Here is a 14,106-nt window from a genome sequence, read left to right as displayed (position 1 = left end):
CCCCAGAACTCAGCCCCCGTCCCCAGAACTCAACCCCATCAGCCGGGGGGCTGGGAAGTGACCCCGCGCTCCCATTTCCCACCCTGCCGGGAGACGCCTCCCGGCCTGCCCGGCTCCAGGGGGGCAGCGGGGCCCCGGACCCCCCCGGCACTGACCTTGCTGGCCGGGCAGCGCCTGCGGCTCGGGATTGAGGCTCTGGAGGTAACTGTGGCAGCGCTCCTTGTGCTCCTCCAACGTGCTCTGCTGTTTGTAGCTCCGGCCGCAGTAGTTGCACTTGTAGGGTTTGCCGACGGTGGGGGAGGAGACTGGAAGAGGAAAAGGAGAGCCCGGATGTGAGCAGGGGATGGAGCCGGGATGGAGGGACCGGGGAGGGGCTGGATGCGGCTCCGCGGGGGGAACAGCGGCAGGAACCGGGAACGGGGGAGAAAAACGGGAGGAGCCGGTCAAGGCGGGGCAAGAGCCGTGGGGATCGATTGACGGGGGAGAAAAAGGGCAAAATCGATCAGCGGGGGAGAAAACTGGCGGGGATTGGCCAGTAGGGGAGAAAAAGCAAAAGGAATTGGTCAGTGGGGGAGAAAAGCAAAAGGAATTGGTCAGTGGGGGAGAAAAGCAAAAGGAATTGGTCAGTGGGGGAGAAAAGCAGCAGGGGCCGGTCAACGGGGAGAAAACTGGCAGGAATTGGTCAATGGGGGAGAAAAAAGCATCAGAAATTGGTCAGTGGGGGAGAAAAGGAACAGGAATCGGTCAGTGGGGGAGAAAAGGAACAGGTCAGCAGCGGGGCTGAGCCCCTGGCCCTCAGCCCCCCGCCCATCCCTGTGCCACAGGTAAAGGAGCTCCTGGCGTGTCTCCAGCAGCATTTTCCAGAGGTGGGGCAGCTCCTGGCTCCCACTGCAGCCTTCCTCCTCACCATCACCTGCCCCTCAGTGATTCCCCCCCTCCCCAGCAGCAGGAGCAGGGCTAGGTGCTCCCGGACTTTGGTTCAGCCCCGGGATCTCACCTCCCCAGAAAGCTGGACACCCCGGGGCAGAGCCGTGCCCGCTGGGGTGGGAGGCTGGCTCAGCAGTGGGGAAATGCCCCAAATCTGCTGGTTTTGCTGGAATCTGGTGCTAGGGATGTCACTGTCCCACACCGCCCACAGCACGCCCGGCATGGAGCTCGGGGAGGGAGGGATGTGCTGTTCCTGTCACATTTACGGGGTGTTTGGGGTTTTTTTTGGCAGCTCGTGGTTTGACCTTCAAGTGATTTTTTAAAAACACGCGTTGGGGCTGTCAGTGAACCTGCACTCACCCTGGGACACCTGGATCCGTGTGGAAAGCGGGATCAGCACCTCCCCAGGAGCCAGGTCCTGTCCCAAACCCCCAGGCTGGGCAGGGACCCCAATGGCCACGCACTGCCCTGGCCTGGGGATCCTGGAGTCCAGGAGCAGCCCTGGATTTCCCCAGCAGAGCTCCGGGTTGGAAATCAATCCAGAGGAGCCGATGACAAGTGCGAATCCTGCCCTGGGCACCAGCATTGTCTCGGGGCAGCTGAACATGGGTTTCCTCCATCCCAAGGGAGGAGAGGAGGGCCCTGGCCTCTGAGCACCAGCACAAAAATGTGCCTCAGGAATCAATTCCCCAAAGCCAGCAATTCGGATGCGAGTGACTCGACTCCAAATTCCATTATTCCCATTAATCCCCATCACTCGAGGAGCTTTTAAAGTTTAAACATTCCCTCAAATGGCTCAGATTTGTTACTCCAAAACAACTGTGCTTCCCCACGCTCCCCTGATGGGATTGGGGTTGGTTTTCCACACCAGAAGACTCCCCATGGATACCTCAGAGGCATTTCCTAGGGATAATAAAAGAGCAGGGAGCAGCAGGACAAGGGGGGAATGGCTTCCCACTGACAGAGGGCGGGGGTAGGTGGGATGTAGGTAAGAAATTCCTCCCTGTGAGGATGGTAGGCACTGGAATGGATTTCCATGACAAACAGGATCCTCAGGATCCCACCCCCGGGGTGCAGGGAGGACTCTGGGATGTGGCAGATGGACAGATGTCCATCTGTCATCCAAAGCCAGTGAGACGCCTCCCAGGGGGCTGTTTAGGATCCCTGGGGTTCTTCACCCAAAAAGTTCTTCACAGAGCCCAGGGCTGACCCTAAGCCCTGGAATCTGGGCCCTTCCCAAGGTTTTCTCTGGCCCTGCAGAGCCAGAGAGCCCCAGGTTGGTTTATTTGTGGGCTGGGACAGGAGGCAGGGAGTGGTCTCGGGGGAGCTCCAGCTCCCTGCACTGGAGGGGTGGGGGCTGCAGCCTCTGATCTATTTTGGAGCATCGCAGCCCCTTTGATCTGGATGTTAATCCCTCACTTTTTTGGGCAGCACATCCTTGGAGATGAAAGGCTCAGGCCTGTGGGTAAGGAGGGAGAGCTGAACCCCCTGTGCTGCCACCCAGCAGGGCAGTGCCTCTGAAATCCACAGCAAATTAAGGCTGTTCTTAGTAATTAGCTCCCATAAAGCCTAATTTTTGCTTGATATGATGTGAGGGTTTGTCCCATTTCCATGTCTCCTGATGGAAGGACTCCAGAGGACCAGAAGTGTTTACACCAAGCAGCAGCTTTGTCCCTTGGCAGTGGGAATATCCAGGGATGGACTATCCTGGATGGGGCAGGTCTGGGGGCTCCTGGTGCCAACAGGTTCTTCAGGGAAAGGTTCCTTGCTCCAACAAAGCCCCTGACACTCATTTCCACGCAGCCTCTAAAGGTCCTGGGGCCGCAGGTGCTCGAACACCTGAGAGTGCTGTAAAGCCCTGGTGGTGCCCAAATCCAGGGAAAATGGTGCCAAATGGGGACATGGCATCCTGCCCTCCCCCCATGGCCCTGCCCCTGGCATCCTGCCCTCCCCCCTTCTTACATCACGGAACTGGAGGGTGGAAACTGCAGCTCAAATGTCATCTTCAAAAAGGACAATGTCAAAACACGACATGAACCAACCCCCTGGTGCTGGTTTCCACCACACCCACGGGTGGGACCTGTCTTAACTCAATAAAATCATTTAAACACTTATCTGTTGGAAGAAACTGGACCAGCCCTGTGGGCACCTCTCTGGTCAGCAAGTCCCTGACTCTGACACGTCCTCTGCCTTCAGCTCCACACTGTGCAGAGCAAGTTTGGTCGGGAGCTCAAGGCTGGTGATTGTGAACCTTCCAGGGAAGGGTCAGGCTGGAATTTCTGCATGGAAAGGGTGCTCAGGCATTAGAAGGGGCTGCCCAGGGAGGTGGTGGAGTTCCCATCCCCGGAGGTGTCCAAGGAAGGCCTGGACGTGGCACTCAGTGCTCCGGGCTGGGTCGGGCACAGCTTGGACTCGATGGTCTTGGAGGTCCTTTCCAACCTCAGTGATTCTCCAGCCCAAATCCCTGGTTCTGCAGCATCCTCCTGTGTTCCCTCCCCTGTTCCCTCCCCTGTTCCCTCCCCTGCCCCTGCCAGCCCTCGGGACCCACCGGAATGCGTGCGGAGGTGGCCGGTGAGCGCGTCCCGCCGGCGACAGGCGTAGTTGCAGAAGGGACATTTGAAGGGCTTCTCGCCCGAGTGCAGCTTGATGTGGCGCAGGAGGTTTCCCTTCTGGGTGAAGGAGGCCCCGCACTGGTTGCAGTGGAAGGGCCTTTCTCCTGAAAAACCGGAGCAGGGGGTGAAACTCCTGCTGAGAAGTGTTTCCCGAGCCCACGGCCCCGCAGAGCGGGAGCGTCCCCAGGTTCCCACAGGCTGGAGAGCCCTGGGTCAGCCACCAATGGGATCCAGACGTGGCCCCAACCCGGGGAGGGACAGATCTGCTGCTGGAGTGGGGACAGTGATGGGGAAAGACCAGCCACAGGCACTTTCCTGGGCTTTTCCTCACCAGCACCTTCTGGCCACCACCCCCAGCAAAAGAGAGTAAGGTAAGGTGGGATATTGGGAGGAAATTCCTCCCTGTTAGGGTGGTGAGGCACTGGAATGGATTTTCCAGAGGATGCCCCATCCCTGGAAGTGTCCAAGGCCAGGCTGGACGGGGCTTGGAGCAACCTGGGCTAGTGGAAGGTGTCCCTGCCCAGGGCAGGGGGTGGAACAAGATGATCTTTAAGGTCCATCCCAACTCGAATCCTCATGGGATTCCACGATTCAATCCCTGGGGTCAGCACCTGGACCTGCCAGCCCTCTGCCACGGCACCTGTGGCCACCAGCCCACGCCCCCAGGCCACCAGAGTCCCCCCTGCCCCGGAGCTCACCGGTGTGGCTGCGCTTGTGCACCATGAGCACGTTGGGGCCGATGCAGACCATGCCGCAGACGTCGCACTTCAGCTTCCCGTTGGGAAGGCGGATCCCCCCGGGGGAGTGCGGCTCCGGGCCCGCCCCGTCGCAGTAGCCCAGGGGCTCCGAGAGCGAGTCCTCCACGATGACACTGTCCTCCTTCTCCAGCATCCGCTCGTCCTGCGACAGCAGCCGGCTGGACTCCTCGTCGCTGTACATCTCCACCTTGATGGAGTTGGCTGCGGGGAGGAGAGGGGACGGCACGGGTCAGGGCAGGAAAACCTCCCAGCGCCGGGAGAATTCCCCCAGTTCAGGTGGGAACTGCTCCTGAAAGAAACACCGACGTGCTGGGTGATTTATCTGTGGCCAGTCTGCACCTCCCGGGCTCCTCGGGAACAGATCCCACACGGAGCACGCGAGGGGACCCAAGGTCTGCACACCTGGAGATCTCCACTCCCCATCCCGAGGGAAAAGACACTGAACTCCCTGGATTCCAGGGCAAGCAAAGACACCAAATCTTCAGTCCCGGAATCAGTAAAGGCTCAAACTCGCCGGCACAAAGAGCTGAGCACGAGTTCCTTGGGCAGTGAGGAAACCTGGGCTCCCCAGGACAGCCATGGCTTCACTGACAGCTTCCACCTCTGGCATCCAAAGTCAGGAAAAAGGAGCTGAGCAGCAGGTGCTGCCTGGGAACACCCTTTCCCTCTTCCCTTTCCCTCGTCCCATGAAGAGAACGGGGCCACACATGGAGGGACAGACATGGAAAACCCCTGGAAAGATGTGGAAGGGGATGTGAGAGATGCCAGGGACCAGGGAGAGGTCCCACAGCCAAGGGCTGGTGGCTGCCAGGAGCATTTATATCCTAGATGGGAGCAGGGGCTGCTGGAGCTGTGCTGGATAAGCCCACCCTCCAGACACCGGAGGGGCAGCATGGGGGTCTCCCCACTGCAGCAGAGCCCCAGGATTTCCCTCCTCACCACCACCTTTCCCTCCTCCTGCAGCACCAGGATGGAGGGGATGCACCAGTCCTGACCTACATTCCCGACTGCTCTAATGATCTGTGGAATGCCACAAATCAAACACTCCCGAGCCCACTCCCTCCTCACTCCCTCCTCCCTGCCAGGGAGCCGGGATGGGAAGGACAGGGAGAAACTCTCCCTCTCCTCCTTCCCAACGAACTTCTCCACCCTGATCCCACACACTTCCTCCCTCAGCCAGGTATCCACGTGGTTGTCCCACCTCTCCATGCAGCTGCACCCCTGCCTGAGGGAAAAGACACCAGGCTGGAGATCCAGGCTTGAAATGATCAGATTGGGAAGTTTCCTCCCATTTTAAGCAGCTGGGAGCAAGAGGGAATTCCCTGGGGAGGCTCCCCAGCTGATGGCACCTGCGACCTGCTCCGGTAGCACTGGTCCTGGCAGGCTGGAGGAGGAGGATGATGGAGCAAAGTGGAATCCAGGTCACCCACAGGCACTGAGCCCAAGGCTTCAGCTAAATATTTCCAGAATTCCTCTAAGGATCAGATTCTTATTTCCTCCTCCTAAAGCAGCAAGCTCTTCCCAATCCCTTGAGAGGGGAACGGCGGGGCTGGAGGGACAGAGTGCCGCCCGCCCAAGGAGAGGTGGCTTCCCGGAGGGCAGGAGCTGGAGGAGCCCGAGCTGCCTCGTGGAGAACAGAGCACAGCCCCAGGATTCCCAGTGGTTCCCAAATCTGGAGCTGACGTGTCCCCGGAGGGGTTCAGCTCCTGTCAGAGTGTGGGTTCTCACCCACAGCCCGAGGACGCCCACGGGACCGGCTGAGGGGACTCGAGAGAACCTCGGGAACATCCCAGGTACGGGACCACCCGGGGGTCCCTTTAAAAGCTGGGGGGCCCTGGACAAACCCTGGCATGGCCGGGGCAGGGAAGACCCTTTGCTGGGTCGCTTACCGGGCCAGGCGGGCGCTGGAGAGCGGAGCTGCTGGAGCAGGACAGGACGGTCCCGGGGCCGTGGGACCCCCGGAATGGCGCAGCCCCCGGGGAGCCCGGCCAGCTCCCGTCCCCGGAGCCAGGTACAGCCCTGCAAGTGGGGATTACCGAGGAGCAGCAGCATGGAAGTGATTCATCCGAGGCTGCCTGGGGTTTATTGCCGGGTGAAGAGCCCAGGAATTCCGGCTCTGGCTCCTTCCCTCCCTGGATCCTCCCGGCACAGACAATGCTGCTTCCCCGAGGGGCTCCGGGCAACGCCGGTCCTGGAGGTCCCAGGCGCTCCCAGGCCGCGTGCTGAGCCCCTGGATGGGAGGAGGCTGGGAGGAGGCTGTGCCTGGAGCATTCCCGGGGGGAAGCAGGACTTTATCCGGTGCCACCACGCTCCCCTGGGAGCACCAGGAGCTGCCTCCGTGCGCAGACACGGAGTGAAAAGCTCCTCGCTCCGAGCCGGAGCTGCTGGGACGAGCTGACGTTTGTGGTTGGGTTTTGTTGGGGTTTTTTTTCTTTCCTCTCCCATTCCCCCAGGGACTAATTTTTTCCTGGGCATAGAAGAGAGGCCAAGTATTGTTCTGTAATTCTCCTTTCAGATCCAACGCGGGGTCCGGGAGAAGTCTCTGCTGGCAGAACAGGTTATATAATATCCCTGCTCCTCTGGGCACGGCGCTCGCTGGATGAACCAGCTGTGAAGTCAAGTCAGATCAGAGGCAATGCCATCACCCGGGTCCTGCTGTTAAAGGGGAAGGGATCGGGATTTTCCGCATGTTCAATATTCCTTTGGCTTCCCAGCGAGCAAAAAGGCCGCGTTACCCCCGGGAATGCCAAGATCTCGTCCCCGTGAGGAGCTTCCATGTGCTTTAGAGCACAAATGTAAGATAAATAACGAGTAATAAGAGTGAGAACTGGCAACAGAGCTAATTCTGAGCGTTATCCTCCCAAAATTGTGGTGTTTGGGGTTTCTTTTATCCCGGTTCAGGAAGAACAACCAGCAAACGCCACGACCTCACCGGATAAAGGACGGGGAGTTCCTCTGCCAGGGAAAAGTGATGTGCAATGACAGCTGGAAGTGGGAGAGAGGAAGGATCAGAGCCGGGCCAGGTGTTTTGGGGCTGGTTGGGCTCATCCAGAGATGGAGCAACTGTTGGATTGTGAATACCGGGAGAGCAACGGGAGCGTGGGGGACGGAGCCACAGCTCGGGGACGGGACCTGCCTGACGGGGGAGGCTCCCACACAGAACCTGAACCACAGTTTTGTTCATTTTAACTAAAAAGTGAGAGTTCCAGAGTGGGCAGGGAAGGAGGCAGAGAGTTCCATGGTGTGAGAGGAGACTCCCCACACTAACCCCATTTCTGGATCCCTGTGGGTCACCAGCTCAGCTCACACCACTCAGTCAGGGACACAACAGCCCGTCCGGGAGCTGATTCCAGCACCCCGTGGCATTCCTGGCGTATCCAAAGGATCCCAGGGCCTCTCTGAATCCACTGCAGTGACACAAATAACTTCCCAACAGCCTCATTCCCACTGAGGCCAAGCCCTGCTGTGTGAGCTGCTCCGACCCGCCCCGGCTCCCACACAGGAGGAAGCAGTTCCTCGTTTCCCACACTGCCATCCCGATGGATACAAAACACAGCTCATTCCAGAGAAACCCACAGCCCCTCAGAGCCGATCCCTGACAGCATGGAACACACTTCTTGTGGAGGTGGAATTCAGGACCACAAGGAAAGACTCTGAATCCTCCACCCCCGGCCGAGGTTTTTCCACCCCTCAACATCGGTTTTTCCACAAAAAAACCCCGGCTCAGCAGCAGCCAGTTCCTGGGATCAGTGCCCGGGACCTGACACCGGGATCAGGGACCAGGCAGCTGCTCCACACGCAGCCCAAAGCCGGGTTTATCCCCTTCCCTCGGAAAACAAAGAGTCAGACTGGGAGCGAAATCTGTCCCAGCGGGAAGTCAGAATTCCTGGCGGAGCGCAGGGGTTGGGAAGGCGGGTCGGGATACGGGATACTCACCGCTGAGGGAGCGGCTCGGGGAGGAGTGCTGGCTGTTGGGGGTGCTCACCGTGGGGCCCACGATCGCCGAGGTGAATTCCTTCTCCAGGGAGGAATCCCCGCTGCCTTTGGGAGGAGGGAAGCACGAGTGAGAGGCCGGTGGGAATCCCCCCCCGAGCCCCCTGCCCGGCCCCTCGGCTTTGGGAAGGGGCTGGAGGGCAGGGATTTACTCCCGTGGTATTAGGCTGGGTGCATTTTGGATTCCAGCCCTCCAGCTGGGAGCTTCCCAAGCCCCACATCCCGGAGCCGACGGCAGTGCCGAGGTGTCCATCCGAGGGGGGACCAGACCACCCCCCGCCCAAGCACCACCCCCAGGACCTGTCCCTTCACCAGCACTGGGATCCCGCTCCACGACAATTCCCAAGCAGGCACTCACATCCCTGGGAAGCCAATCCCTCCCCACTTGGCCACAGGCCCTTCCCCGCTCACACCAGCCCACGAATTCCCTGACACAGCTGTCCACGGATCCCCTCGGCTTTTCCCCTCCGGGGGCTGCCCAGGGCCTGTTCCAGCGATCCCAGCAATCCCTGGAGCCCCCCCAGCAGCCCCGGAGCCAGGCCATGCTGCGGGAACGGCGGAGTTTCATGATGGAAAGTGCAGCAGCTCCCCGAGCACAGCTGGGAATGTTATTTCTAAACACTGGCAGCTGGAAAACTCTCCTCTCCCTGTTCCCCGAGCCCGGCTGGTCCCATTGTCTGGTGCCTGTTGGGAGGCTGAGCTCATCGGCCTCGCCGAGCATGGGAATCGCTCCTGGGAAGTGCCCCTGGAGAGCCCGGGACACCCAGCCTGGCCTCGGCTCCCAGAGGAGGGATTTAAAGGTTCCTTCCCTCCCGGGATGACGGTGGGAGAGACTTGGAGCACCCTTCCCTCTCCCCTGCCCGTGCTCCAGAGAGGCTGGAGAGCTGCTGCCAGTGACTCTGAGCCTGGTGGAGCCTCCGATGATGCCCAGAGGGAATGAGTCCCTGCATTCCAGCACCTCTAATTCCCTTCCTGGAGCCAATGAGTCCCTGCATTCCAGCACCCCTAAATGCTTTCCTGGAGCTGCTCAGGGTCTCTGGCTACTCTGGAGACACATCCTGAGCCCAAATCCTGTGTGGGGGTGAGACCAACCCTCTCAGAGGGTCCTGGTGCTGTGTCCTGAGCCCACCTTGCTCCGATCCACACTCGGGGGGGCCTTTCCCCCCATCTCCTCCCTGCTGGCACGGGGAATTCCAGACACCCCTAATGCCTCTCCAAAGCCAGTTTGGGGCACATCCTGGGGCCAAGACCCCTGTGAGTGGGGCAGGACGGACCCTCCTGCAGGGTCTCCGACTGCGTCCTGAGCCCACCTCGCTCCCCTCTGCACTCAGGGGGGTCAGGTCCTTCCCCTGCCCTCCTCCTGCTGGCACAGGGAATCCCAGCAGCCCGGAGCCCCCGGAGCCCAGCCCAGCCCCTGCATCCCCTCTCCACACACGCAGAGCGAGCGGAGCCGTGCCCGAGTTATTTCCGGATCCTCCCGCCCCTCGCTCCCGTCTGAGTCGCGTTTATTGTACCTTGCTGGAGATACCCTGGAGTGTTATCACATCCAACTCCTTGGAAACAGCGCTGGATTCCGGGCTGCGTGTGCATGTCTGCGTCGCTGGCAGGGCGCACGCAGCCACTCACCTTCCAGGAAGAGCAGATTCCTGGAAGGGAGGGAAACGGCCGTCATTTTACAGGCAGGAGGCACCGGGCGAGTGGGAACCGGGGCGAGGGCACGGGGAGAGGGAGCCGGAGGGGAGGGATGGCAGGTGGGCAGGGGATGCCTGAGGGGGCTCAGTGACCGGGCACAGGATCCCCAGCGCCGGAATGAGCAGAGGGAGAAATGTTTCCCCCCCAGGCTCAGCCACAGCCAGGATGGGCTCCGACCCTCCGGCATTGCCTGACCCGCAGCTCCAGGGAAGGAGCCAAAGGGGCTGGTGTGGACCCAGAGCTCAGAAAGTGTCCCTTCACTCCTTCCCCACACACACCTTGTCCACGAACGGCTTCGTGCTGCAGCTGAGAGGAATTTTTGAGGAGCTTCCCGTGGCGTGCACTCCCCACCCCACAAACAAAGCCCCTCCTGGCCCCAGGTTTATCCCTGAGGAGGAGATTTGGGCTTGCTGGCAAAGCAGCCAGGTGATGCTGAGAGCAGGAAGGAGCTCCTGTGCTTTCCTCCCTGATCCCAGAGACTGCCAGGCTCTGCAGGAGCCAATGGAATTAAACATTAAGGAGTTAAAAAAGGGAATTTCTCCTCAGTCCCTGCAAGCACAAAGCCGGCTCCTCTGCCAGCCAGCTTCATCCTCTGGATCCCTAAGGATCCTGCTGATCCCAAAGGATCCCCAGGCTCCTCCTGACTGGAAACACCACTGAGCTGATCCTTGGTGCCCAGCCCACCCCAAAACCAGGATCAGGCCAGGGCAGAGCTTCCTGGGGCAGGATCAGTGTCAGGGACCCCTGCCAGGAGCCCCCTCTGGAAAATCCCACACACACAGGGATGGGATTTTTCCCTCTGTGCAGCAGTGGGTCCAGCACCAGGGCCCCCGGGGATGGCTCAGAGCCCTGGGAATGTGGGCAGGCTGCACTCCCACCCCTGGGAGCAGGGGCTGCAATCCCCCCCCTGGGAGCAGGGGCTGCACTCCCACCCCTGGGAGCAGCCACCACCTCATTCCCATGGTCCCTCAGCAATTTCCCTCTCGGAAAACTGCTCAGACTTGGGATTTCAGGAAATTTTGGGGTCACGTTTCAGCAGTTCTAAAAAAAGAAAACTGGAAACCTGAATGTCAGGAGAGAGACGGCTCTGGAGCCTGGAGCCCAGTTACCCTGGTTATCCACGGAGCTGGGACAGGTTACCCTGCCCTCAGCACCCAAAAAGGGGGGGAATGGAGGGGATCTGGGCTGTTCTGGGGAGTGGAGCTGGGAGGGATGCCCTGGAAACATCCCTCGCCTTCCAACAGCCTCTGATGGGAGAGGACAGAGCAAGGGAGGGCAAAATTCCTCAGGAAATTGTGATGGGACAGGGATCTGATCCCTGCCTGCCTGCATGGGGGGGGCTCAGCTGGGAACAGGGACCTGATCCCGGGATGGACCCGGGATGGGCCAAGGGGCTCAGATGGAGCAGGATGGACCTGGGATGGGCCAAGGGGCTCAGATGGAGCAGGATGGACCTGGGATGGGCCAAGGGGCTCAGATGGAGCAGGATGGACCTGGGATGGGCCAAGGGGCTCAGCTCCCCCAGGCAGGAATGACACAAAGCACAGCAAAGCCGTTACCAGCACAGTCCAAAGGCCATTTTTTTGGGATGAGTATCCACAGCATTCAGAGCCTGAGGAGCATGGAGAGGCCCCTTCCCCACCTCCCCCTCGCTCCCACCCCCTCTGTGATAACTCCACCTCTACCAGAGCTGGTTCAGAACTGTCTTGGTTTCCTGGGAAGGATCCAAGGAGATGGAATATTTCTCACTCACGGAGTTTCCGGATTTTCGGTCCTTCACTCCTGACAAACAGGAACTTGAACCGTTCCCCTTCCCTCCCAACTCCAGGAGCTGCTCAAACCTGGAGTCCCACAGGGCTTCCAGCCCCAGAAGCTGGAATCCAGGAAGGATTCAGACTGTGCTGAGGGAGAAAAGGTCTCCATCCTCCTCCCAACACCTCCATCCCCTCTGTGCTGTTCATCCCAGCCCATCCCAGCTCCCACACAGATTCCTGCCTCTCCAGGGCCAAATTTAGTCACTGTGAGAGTTTTCTCTGGCTGTGCCACCTGTAAATCTCCACCAGCTCTTACTCTAATCCCGAGCAAAGATGGACAAACTGAGGAGTTCTCACTCTGCAAACACCAGTTCCCTGGAGATAAGGACAAATCCCACCCAAACAGCTTTCACCCCGTGCCCATCCCAGGTTTCTGCAGGACTATCTAAATCCCCTGGATCCTCTGGGATCCCCTCTGGAGCTGGGCTGTGACCCCCAGCACAAAGACCTCGTTTTCCTTTCAGTTTAACACAAAACCTGGGAATGTCCCCTACCAGCACCCACCAGGTGAAGGCACGAGGACAGGAACTCCAACGAGAACTTCCCGGGCTCCACCTCAGAGCTGGGAATTTTACCACCCTGTGGGAATTAACCCTTCTCAGATACTTAATGAAACTGGTGTTCCCAGCACTGCTCCTCAGTGTGTGATGGAACAGGCTGGGGCAAAGCCACGGAGCACAGGGCAGGAGGAGGGAGCTGAGCATCCAAACCCAACCAACCCAGCCCGGAAAGATCCAGCTTGGACCTACCAGGTATGTAGGCTCGCCCGTTACAGTCTTCTATATCCATCTTTGAGGGCTTTGGCTGGAAGAGAAAGCAGAGCCCAGTCAGGATCAGCCTCTGGAAGCTGCTTGGGTGTCTCCTCCTCATTTTATCCATGAAAAGAATCGGGATTTGGGGCAAGGAGAGAACACCAACACCCCGCAGGCGGCCTCACAATGGCCAACCCCCAATCCACCACCACCCTGAAATCCAAGGAAAATCTGCCATGTCCTGGTTTCCTGGCACCCCACAGAGACACCCCACACTTTAGATGCTCAAATGGCTTTTATGGATCAATCCCCAGCTGCCAAAACCCCAAATGAGCCCCGTTTTGGAGGCAGGAGTTGGGCTGTGTGCAGTTGCTCTAATTGGCTGTGGGCTGGGTCAGGAATGGAGCATTTGCTGTGGAGAACAATTAAACCAGGGACAATTTGGGAGATTAATTGTCTCCTTGATAAGGAAAGCTGACCTGCAGCAGCCCCCTCGGGGGTCCCTCCATCCCACAGAGCTTCCTGAGCCAACACAAATCCATCGTTCCCTTCCCAACCCGTAATTTAACATTAAACTGCTCCTGGATGGGTCAAACCCAGGAGTCTGGGAGGCACATTCCCAGAGCTGCTCCGGATCCGCAGCTAAAGAGGTGTCCTTAAGTGCCACGAGGCAGTTCTAGTTAGGGAGGGATTAGTTAATTAGTTATAGGGGCTGCACAAAATAAGGACAACACGGGCTGGTGTCGCAACACTGGCGCTGTTCCCACCCTGGCATCTGTGTCACTGGGGTGGGGGGGACACCCTGGGCTGAGGACAATCCTGGGGCTGAGGACAATCCTGGGGCTGAGGACAATCCTGGGGCTGAGGACAATCCCAGGGCTCAGGACATTCCCAGGGCTGAGGACATTCCCGGGGCTCATGACAATCCCAAGGTCCAGGACAATCCCAAGGCCCAGGACAATCCCAGGGCTCAGGACATTCCTGGGCTCAGGACATTCCTGGGACTGAGGACATTCCTGGGACTGAGGACATTCCTGGGACTGAGGACAATCCCAAGGCTCAGGACATTCCTGGGACTGAGGACATTCCTGGGCTGAGGACAATCCCAAGGCTCAGGACATTCCTGGGACTGAGGACATTCCCAGGGCTGAGGACATTCCTGGGGCTCATGACAATCCCAAGGTCCAGGACAATTCCAAGGCCCAGGACAATCCCAGGGCTCAGGACATTCCTGGGCTGAGGACATTCCCAGGGCTGAGGACATTCCCAAGGCCCAGGACAATCCCAGGGCTGAGGACATTCCTGGGACTGAGGACAATCCCAGGGTTGAGGACAATCCCAAGGCCCAGGACATTCCCAGGGCCCAGGACATTCCTGGGCTGAGGACAATCCCAGGGCTCAGGACTGTCCCAGGGTCAAGGACAATCCCAGAGCCGAAGACAATTCCAGGCAGCAAAAGCAGCCGAGCGCTCCGGAATTCCCCTTCCCGCCCCACAGCATCCATTCACTCCAGGAGCTGACAACAATTTGGGCTGGAATCTCCCTCCCCAGCGCTGGG

At 59.4% G+C, this 14,106-nt stretch overlaps 1 protein-coding gene across 1 annotated transcript; it reads right to left on the bottom strand.

Moving 5' to 3' along the window:
• Positions 1-140: 140 nt before the first annotated feature.
• Positions 141-12,790, bottom strand: LOC103760495 (zinc finger protein Eos-like; the record flags this gene model as incomplete). Its single annotated transcript, XM_018072980.2, has 6 exons — positions 12,546-12,790; positions 9,805-9,936; positions 8,234-8,338; positions 4,238-4,498; positions 3,476-3,643; positions 141-305 (listed from the first exon to the last, which is right to left on the bottom strand). Coding segments are annotated over exons 1-6 (961 nt in total), but the record flags the coding sequence as incomplete, so codon positions are not given.
• Positions 12,791-14,106: the final 1,316 nt, after the last annotated feature.

Source organism: Manacus vitellinus, unplaced genomic scaffold (assembly GCF_001715985.3).
Source record: "Manacus vitellinus isolate BGI_N305 unplaced genomic scaffold, ASM171598v3 scaffold_238_pilon, whole genome shotgun sequence".
Classification (NCBI taxonomy): domain Eukaryota; kingdom Metazoa; phylum Chordata; class Aves; order Passeriformes; family Pipridae; genus Manacus; species Manacus vitellinus.
This window is presented reverse-complemented; position numbering and strand designations above follow the sequence as displayed.